Source organism: Coffea eugenioides, chromosome 10, assembly GCF_003713205.1.
Source record: "Coffea eugenioides isolate CCC68of chromosome 10, Ceug_1.0, whole genome shotgun sequence".
NCBI classification, from domain to species: Eukaryota; Viridiplantae; Streptophyta; class Magnoliopsida; order Gentianales; family Rubiaceae; genus Coffea; species Coffea eugenioides.
The window spans coordinates 6,667,561-6,677,864 of record NC_040044.1 but is presented as its reverse complement, the minus strand read 5'-3'; the positions used below and the strand labels follow the sequence as shown (position 1 = coordinate 6,677,864).

The 10,304-nt window shown below is 33.2% G+C and overlaps 1 protein-coding gene across 1 annotated transcript; it reads left to right on the top strand.

Moving 5' to 3' along the window:
* The first annotated feature begins 1,018 nt into the window (after positions 1-1,018).
* LOC113750299 lies at positions 1,019-1,444 on the top strand. Its single transcript, XM_027294295.1, has one exon. The coding sequence runs from the start codon at positions 1,019-1,021 to the stop codon at positions 1,442-1,444; it is 426 nt and encodes a 141-aa protein (XP_027150096.1).
* Positions 1,445-10,304: the final 8,860 nt, after the last annotated feature.

Below are 10,304 nucleotides of genomic sequence, written 5' to 3'. Positions count from 1 at the left end.
AGGTAGGAGGAATAGGAATAAAATCTTAGAGGTACAAAGAGATGATGGAACTTGGACCAAAAATGATGATGAACTGGTAAGTGAGATGTCCTTATTTTACAGCAATCTGTTCTCTAGTGATAGTGAAAGAGATAACTCAGAGGTATTGCTTGGCATCAATCAAACTATCACGGAGGAGATGAACAACAATCTGACTAGACCAGTTCTTGAAGAGGAAATTAGATCTGCCATTTTTTCTATACAGCCGGATAAGGCACCTGGTGCAGATGGCATGACCCCTTTGTTTTTTCAAAAATTCTGGCCAATGATCAAAATGGTTGTAGTTCAGGCAGTTCAAGATTTCTTTATATCCGGTTACATGTTGAAATCTATTAATCATACCTTTATTTTACTCATACCCAAGATTCTGCACCCAATGAGCCTGAAAAATTACAGACCAATCAGCCTGTGTAATGTGTTGTACAAGACCATTTCAAAGATCCTTGCTAACAGACTCAAACCAATCCTCCACAAATGCATCAGTAAAAATCAATCCGCGTTCATTCCTGATAGACAAATTCTGGATAATGTGATTTTAGCTCAGGAATATATGCATTATTTCAAGAACAAAAGGCAAGGGCAAGAAGGGTATATGGCTATCAAGCAAGACATGACTAAAGCTTACGACAGAGTGGAATGACACTTTCTGAAGGCAATGATGCGGAAGATGGGTTTTTGTGAACAATGGATACACTAGATAGCAAGATGTATGGAGACTGTATCGTATTCCTTTAACTGCAATGGGGAAGTGAAAGGTTTTGTAAAACCTAGCAGGGGGATAAGACAAGGTGACCCTTTGTCACCTTACTTGTTTCTGATATGCTCTGAAGGCTTTTTTAACTTACTTCAAAGAGCTGCTGAAAACAAGAGACTAAAAGGAGTGAAAATTAGTAGGAGAGGCCCAAGCATCACTCATCTTTTCTTTACGGATGATTCACTCATTTTCTGTGGAGCGGATAAATAGCAAGCTGAGGAGCTTATGACTATCTTACAGGCTTATGAACAAGCTTCTGGTCAGTTGATTAACTTAGAGAAATCATCTGTCATCTTCAGTAAGAATGTGTCTATTACGCAGAAACAGGATATATGTGGTAAACTTTGTGGTATGGAGGAAGTGAAACATGGGAGATACCTTGGTTTACCAATGGTCATATCAAGGTCAAAAGAACAAGTCTTTGGCTATATTAAGGAAAATATTAACAGGCGTCTAGAGAGCTGGAAGAATAGATTCTTAAGCCAAGCAGGAAAGGAAGTCATGCTCAAACTTGTTACTATGGCTGTGCCAATTTACGCGATGTCTTGCTTCAAATTGCCAAGGAAGTTATGTAAGGATCTCAGCTCAACTATGGCAAACTATTGGTGGGGAGAAGCCAATGGTAAAAACAAAATGCATTGGATTTCTTGAAAGAAAATGGCTCAGGAGAGAAAGGAAGGAGGACTGAATTTCAAAGATCTGGAAGCTTTTAACAAGGCTTTGCTTGGAAAGCAGATTTGGAGGTTTATCACCAAACCAAATCTACTTGTGAGTAGAGTCTTGAAAGCCAAATACTTCAGCAAGGAGTCCATTTTCACATGTAAAGTACCAAGCACTGCCTCGTGGTTCTGGAAGGGATTGATGAGTGTGAGAGATGTGTTGGAAGAAGGGGTACTGAGGAGAATAGGGAATGGGATTAGCACAAAGATATGGGAACATAAGTGGATTCCACAGGCCCCAAATGGCAAGCCATCAACAACTAAGCCACAAAATTGTAAGTTTGAAACAGTTCAGCAGCTCATCACTAACAAAAGATGGAACTCCAACCTGGTTTTCAGACTTTTCAATAAGTCGGATGCTATGATGATTCTTAGTATCCCAGTCAGGCTAGGGGGGAGAGAAGACTCACATTATTGGGGATACAATGAAGGAGGAGAATACACGGTGAGGTCTGGCTATAAGAGGTTTATGAAAGAGAGCTTAGGCAGTAGCAACTCTAAGAAAAAGGCTGGTACGAGCATGGAGGCAGGCAGTAACCAAAGTAAACAGATATGGAATGCATTATGGAGGCTTAATATCAAACACAAAATTAAATTGTTCATATGGAAATGTATCAGGGGTGCTCTCCCAGTCAGAGAGGCAATTTTCAAGTGAACTGGAGAAGGTGATCCAGTTTGTAAAGGCTGTGGAGAAGAACCTGAAACAATTGAACATACTTTTCTGCAATGTCCCATAGCAAAAGCCATCTGGAAAATAGCTCCAATAACTTGGGAGGGGGCTGATGATCAGATAGGAAACTTCCACAGATGGTGGAGTAGGATCACAGAGGCGAAGAATAGACAAGATGGAAGAAACCATATGGGGCTCACAGCTAATATACTTTGGCAAATTTGGAAGGACAGGAACAAAAGGGAGTTCGAGAACCAGGCAGGCTATAATCCGTGCAGTGTTATTCAAAAAGCACACATGGAATGGCTGGAGATTGTGGAATTAGATTCGAAGAAGGAGCCTCAGAGCACAACAGAAACAGTGGTACCAGTGGAAGTGGACAGTGTTGCACCAGAAAGTCACGAAGGGGTAAATCTGAGAGTGGCAATCAAAACCTCTAAGAGAAATGCAGTACTGGGAATTGGAGTTTCTGTGCGCAGAGTACCAAATGAGGCACAGGAAGTATGGGCCTTAAAAGACAGAAGCTCGGGTGACCACAATATTGATGAGGCTACAACAATCAAGCTAACTTTATGCAAAGCTTTGGACAGACAATGGAGTACCATCTCAGTACAAATTCGTAACAAAGGACTGCTGAAGCTACTCAAGCTTGGTAAAGCTTCGGACTGCAGAATGACAACACTGATTGAGGATATCCTTAGCTTAAAATCACTGTTTCGAATGTGCTCATTTTGTTTAGACAATGATGATGATAACATAGATTGTAACAGTGTTAGTTCTTATGCCCATGGCATTTTGTTGGATGAGGAATTCCTTGTTCCTCCGTGTTCTTGAACACATTGTGTATAGCTTTTCGGGCCTTTGCTCGATGTGTAAACATTTTTATTGATCAATGCAAGAGTACTATCGTTTCGAAAAAGAAAAAAAACTATGACAAAGTCAACCAAAGTCATAATATCAATCTGGAGCTTTTCATCTTCAAAATAAAATATTCTACATCTTTGTCCGAAATTTGACATGAATATGTTTTAGTTAATCATTTATTGGAAGTTAAAGTTACCACATAATGGCGTTTTTGTGTAGAAAGATTTTACTTTGACATAACATATTATTCAGAATATTTATCCAAAACTTGACTAAGAAAAATTGGCGGACTTGATAATTGTTGCTTTCATGGCTCCATCAGCAACATCAATTTGGTTTGAAATATTCCTACCCTTGACTTCCATAGATAGACATGATTCGGTCAAACTAGAGGATAAGTACAAAAACAATAGCAAAATAACTTAGAATGAAACCATGACATTGTATCGAGGCACTTGGATGGTTAGTTAGTTTGCTACATTTTTTTAAAAAAAATTTGGTAGAAGGTTCCCGTGCATAGTCAGCATGGTAGCCTCAGCGATTAAAAAAAATAATTCTTGCCATGCTGACTGGGCACGGCAGGTATAGTTTTGTACAATACATTTGTCAAACATATATTTGACGAACTTTTTTTTTTGGGTGTATATTCTGAGAAATTAGCCATTTTTAGTGGGAATAATTTCAAAAATCTCTCTTGAGATTTGTGACTATTTTACTGATCTCCCTCTAAGTTTTAAAAATTGCACTAACTTCTCTTGAGATTTATTATCTTCTAATATTTTGGTTCAACCAATAATTAAAAAATGATATTAGAAGAGAGAAAATAATGATTCCACTATTGCCTCTCATCTACTAAATTGTTTAATTAATCTAATACCAGCCTAAACATTAAAGAAAACACTAGAATTTAGTGTTTATCATCAAAGATTAAATCACATATGACATGAGAAATAGTATATCATTCTATATATTTCACTTAATGTAAGATCAAAATTGATCTTTTCAGTTACAAATTCATTATCAAACATAATCAATAACAAATAATCAAAAAAATCTGTAACTAAAATATTACAAAGAGTTAATTTTAATAATAATCTCAGCTACTAACCTTAATATGTTGAGAAGAATGTTTATAATATTAAAGTTTGTTCTTTGTAATATTTTAAATATTATAAGATAATTAATTGTAAGGGAGGTTGTGCAATTTTAAAAATATGGAATGAAAACCTCCCTGAGCTTTCTAAAATTATCGCATCTAAATTTCATAAAATTTGGCCTATTCAAGAGTTAAGAGTCCAACATAAAATCGTTTCATTGAAAATGTGCTCGCTTGACCCATACCGCAAATTGGTTCTTTGTGGGTCCCCCTTAGATTGCTTTAGGGCCGGTCTTTAATTAACTCCTGCGTTTGTTTAAATTAGGTGGGTGGGTGTGGGTTATTTATCGATTTCAAAAAAAAAAAAAAAAGACCCGTACCATAAATTGGGTCCTCTACCGTACGGTCGATACAAACTACAAAGCATGTGTGGCTGTAATTTTCAATTGCAATTTGCCGGAACAAATGTAGGTTGTCTGTGAGTATACAACCATACATACATTACCTGTATCACTAAAAATACAACCTCGAAGATTACACATTATTTTCACCTTATTTACACGATTTGAATTGTTTACATCATCAATACATTTTTCAATTATTTTTTTACCTCATATACATCACATCAAAAAAGTGCTACAGTATTTTTTTTCATAAAAGCATCTCAAATAATTTACTATTCGAACACACTCAGATGAGCATGCCATAGCTAGTTACCCCAAAAAAAAAAAAACTGGCCATTACTAGGATCAATGGATCATAAGATTGAAGAAAAAAAACGTGCAAAGTATAGCATGGATTTCTCTTTTAGTAATGCTTAAAACACTAAAAGTTTTACCCAGAAAATTTATCTCCTTCGCATGATGTGTACTTGTTCTTTTGAAAAAACAAAAATGGCAAATCTTCCAATGTAAATGACTTCTTTCCCCAGACCAAGCAGGATTATATCTTTAGTCATATAACCTCTGAAAAGAACTGAAGAAGGCCAATAGGTTGCGTATTATTTCTTGAAATTACACTTGGAATTTTTACACTTGTTCTGTCAATTGAATTGGTCTTAATGACACCGGAGTAATGTACTGATTTAATGGCAAGCTCATACGTTGTCACTGTAAATAGAAAAGAGTGTAAAGTAGCTGGTGGGAAATCTGATGAGTGTGAAGAATATAAAAAATGAAGCAATATCGTACAAACAAAGAGAACAATCACCATATTTCAAAAGAAATTGGAGGTTTGGTTCTGTCAACTTTTAATTGTGTCCTGGAAGTGAATTCGGTGTGATGCTTATATATAGAAATTAAATTTGGTACTTTTCATATAGGATTGGAGAACTACTTAACGATTATGAATTCGTATTTCTTCAGGCTTTTACTCTAATGAATTTCAATTATCCTTGGATGAGGTAATTAGAAGTGATGAAAATTATTTTTCAGTGTCTGTCAGTCGTTAAAGATCATGGTTACTAGAAGGGAATTTGGTTCTTTGGCTACGGGTTATTTTTTGATTTGTCCTCCTTCGTCCTTTTTATTTGAATCAAGTGAAGAACTAATTAGTGATAGAATTTTGGCCAGTAGCTAAAAAATGGATTACGGATGGAGTATGCGAATTGGCATCCAAACACAACAAAAGATGTACATTTAGGAGCCTTTGGATTTAAAACTCAAAAGTTTAAGCACCATTCCAAAAGAAATCCCATGTCATTTTATGATAGAAGTTAAACTAAGCTTCTTTATTTCCTAATTGTTCTAGTTTCCTTTAAATTCCAGAGTTGTTTGAAAACTAGTACTAGTTATTAGTTAGTTTCCTTTTTAAAGGCTTAGTCGGTGATTAGTATTAGTTTGAGTCCGAATCTAATTGAATAGTCAGTTTCCTATGTGTCGTTGGTTTCCTTGTTCGAGTCTCAGGGTGCATTTGATAAAACTGAAATTTGAAATTTGAAATCTAAATCCATTAAGTTATTAAATTATTAAGTATTAAATCTAATACATTTGAGTGCATATCACATTCATGATAAGTGAATAGTTTATCACTTAATTTTGGGAGCAAATTTTGTCTAGGAAATTCAGTGCCATTTAATTAATTCTGATGCTCAATTTTTTATTATCAAACGATATGAATATATTAAAATCCGACTTATTTCTTGATTCATTAGTTAGTTTGGATTTGTACATAATTAAGAAACTATTAGTCTATAAACGCTAGTTATAGCGCTGGGTTAAATTTTGAAGAGTCAAGTCGAGTCATAGAAGAGTTGATATTTGGAGAGTTGAATTGAGTATTGAAAAATAGATTTGAGAGAAAGTTTCATACTTGAGATTTGAGAGTTATCGTAAGCTAAAGACTACAACTTAATATTGTTATCATTGAGTTCTGGATTAATAAATTACTGAGTATTTATTCTCTTCCTCTTTTCACATATTTTTATATGTGTTAAAATTGGTTCTGCAAAGTGTATGCATGTTTTTTCGAGCCAACTACAATTTAGCAACTTCCCAAGTTGTTTCTTACATTATTTAGGTGTATAGCTGAATTCTACATTTGGATGCAACCTATGGAAGTCTGTTTCTGTTTGTATTATTATCATTTCTAAAGCACTAATGGAGCAATGAATGAAAGTTGGCTGATTACTGATTCATAGCAAATAGAAGACATATTATCCGTTGAGAAGGTAGAGCGCTTTCTCCTTTTTTGGACAAATGGCCTTGTTTTCCGTGAACACATTTCCCTATCACCTTTTTACCTCACATACATCAAATCGCTACAGTAATTTTTCATCAAAACATCCATGAAAAATGCAATCCAAACACAAAATTTTTTGGGGGTAAATCTTCAAAAAGGGCTAGCAGTTAACGGGGTCGAGGTAGGGCGGGGTAAATTTCTTTGACATGGCAGGACATGCCATTTTCATACTCAACTGATTGGTTAATTACTCTAATAGCCCATATTCACCTAGATTCTCAATTTCATCTTTTTTTTGAAAAAAAAATGATTTGATGGACTTTTAAATGGCTTGCATTGGGTCCTATTTTTTGCTTTTACGGTGTTCTTAACATGATAACTAACTACTATCATTGCAATGAAGATAGACAGTACAATTACCTGTCTAGCAATTGTTTAAGACGTTAAATGTTCAAATTTTCTTCAACTTTCTCCGCTTCTGAAATTCCACTCATCTCCTATTGAAGGGAAAAAAAAACTTTAAGATGATAGATGTACATTACTTTTCAAGTTACATGTCATAAGTTTATTATTTTACAGCATATTAATAATGAATACTGTTTAAAACGTAGGTCATGTGTTTTTATAGAGCACATTCTAAAACTTCAAAACTTGGCCAAGAAGTCCTGCTCATAATTTGACCTTTCCAATCACCGACGTTTCCAACTGTTAGGGCTGCGGAAATACTATTGTTTGAGGAAGAAGAATACAGCATCCTTTATGAATCTGAATATGATGCTAATATTCTGCATTCAATAGGGAGCTATTCGCTTTATTAATCTGTTATACAAAGATCATTTTTACAATTCCCCAAACTACAACTATATAGCATCAATCACCGCCAAAGATCGAAAATCATTATCATGCGATATCCTACAATTAGATGTATGACATGAAAGATAAATAATTTAGCAAAAAATAATTTATTAGAATTTCAAAAAAAAATTGAAAAGAAAAGACCACAGACAGATAACTCATGTATACTCCTTCTGTATAAAGAAAATTCTACATATTAACTTTGTATACTAAGAAATCTTTCATTACCTTTTATATAGTGATGATTAATTTAAATACTTAATAACTATCACACATATTAAAAACAATAGACATACTATATCCCAGTTTATATATAAATTTAAAATTCACATTTTAATTTAAAGTATTAGCAAAACTCATAGTAACTAATAATAGTAACAATTACTAAAGTGTAACATCTATTGACATATAATGACAAGTACATAGTAAAATACCCTCTAATATAACACTTACAATATTCAACTTCATCTTCTTGACGTACAAAATTGCAAACCTTGTAGCCCATCTCCAATTTTTAGTTTAGTCTCTTTTTTCCTTCCCTACACCCTTCGCATCCCCAAATATCAAGTTCATGGTTCAAATCTTGAATATATGCAGTGAAAAGGATTCTAAGAACTCCTAATTTTTATTTAAATCTAGAGTTATTTATTAGTAACAGCTCAAAAAAATTGTTATTAAGATTGTCAAAAATATCAATACTACACAAAAAGGAAAAAAGTGCTCTTAGGACAAAGGAATATTGCTCGTATTTAATTTGTGTTTGGAAAGTTTAGAACAAGGCTGGCTAGTGTTGATTAAGCGTAACTGACCTGACCTTTTGAAACTCCCATCAATCAATGCTTTTGCAATAAAATAATGAACGTAAAAATCAAAAGTTAGTACAAAGTACAAAGTCGAAGTGTAATTCTTGTACTGCAAACTTGTGAGTTCCTTCTAATCCATAATCAATACTAATTCATAATGCGCCTACGATTAGTGGAAGGAAAACAAAGAATGCATGATTATGAAATGATGCAACCAAATTATCAAAAAAAAAAAATGAAATGATGCAACCAAACTCAATATTCGAATGACCAAGAAGGACAAAAAAATTCGGTTAAAAGTTACACTATTAGTTTTGAATATAGGGCAATGACAATGGATTACACTCTACAATGGGTCACACTCAATAGAGTATAATTCATATACTATATCATCACTTTGTTAACTTCTCTTTCATTATATTATCTTTCACTATAGATTGCACTCTACATAAAGAAATTAATCTTTTTTTAAGTTCAATATTTGGTTGGAATTGATATAGATAAATCCTATTTTATAAAATATTTTTTTTTCAATCTACGTTTTTTTTTCTCCTTTCTTTTGCATTCCTTAATGACCAGTACGAAAATAATAATTAGATTTCTTAATAATGATAACTGGCCAATTTCTATATTGTTTTGCCACTTTGATTATTGCAATTCTTTTCCTTCAATTATTTTTTTTTCCTGATTGTGGGTAATCAGTAAATTTATTTTGAAATATTGGATATTTTGATATTTGAGAGAAAAGGAGTTCTTTCGCCTCGAACTAGAGTATAATAGTGTGGGGCCACAATCAAATCACATATTTATTTTAATAATTCATAATACATATCCCATAAAATAAAATTTAAAGCTTTTCAAATCGTCAAATAGGACCCATAATTAGCCTATTATACGTGTAATAATTACGATACGCATCATGACTATTACACTTCACCTATACTCCCACTATGGGAGGGTATAATAATTAGGTGTAATAAAGGTATTACATCCTCTATGACACGCCATTGTGAATGCCGTTGTAATCTTATGAACTAAATTTAATGATACTGTTAGTATGTAGTAAATTGTATAAAACATGATAGTATCAGTACTTGTATGTTAGAGTTGGAGTTATGAATTATCTAAAAAACTCAAAAAAAATTTCCAAACTCGCTTGGCATTCCGTGTATAACCATAGCAACCTAAATTTGTACTGTCAATGTAGTCAAAGCCAATTTATTGGCAGGTCGCAATTTGCTATGGGATTGCTGTCCAATATCGGCACATTGCTGTCCAATGATGGTATCAGTACTTGTATGTTAGAGTTTAAGTTATGAATTATCTAAAAGCTCAAAAAAAAAAAATTCCCAAAAATGTTTGATTTATAATTCCAAATTCACTAACGTTTTTAGAAAACAATTGATTAAAAAATGACCAAAAAGTACCATGTTATATGGGTGACAAAAAATTCTTTGTGTCAACTTGATTGTGACAATCAAGCATGAGTGGTATTACTGGTGCAATGAAATGTAGAATATGTAAATGTAAATTTTTTTTTTGTTAGAAAAAGTTTTTTTTTTAGCCCAAATATAAGTTTTGAACATCATACACTATCACACTGTAAAAATGAAGATAAGATAGATCTAATTTTACTTCTATCTCTTCATTAAAAAGAATAACATGAATAATTGGAACTGATCAAATATAATATCTACAATTTGATTTATTAAAATAATCTATTATTTTACAAAATAAGTAAAATGAAAACATTCTAATAATATAATTTACATTCTAATTCAAATAACATTCAACATTCTGTTGATTTAATTAACATTCTAATGGT

Bases quoted from the DNA above. Each gene is read 5' to 3' on its own strand.
- LOC113750299 (XM_027294295.1), top strand. From the start codon at position 1,019: ATGACTATCTTACAGGCTTATGAACAAGCTTCTGGTCAGTTGATTAAC.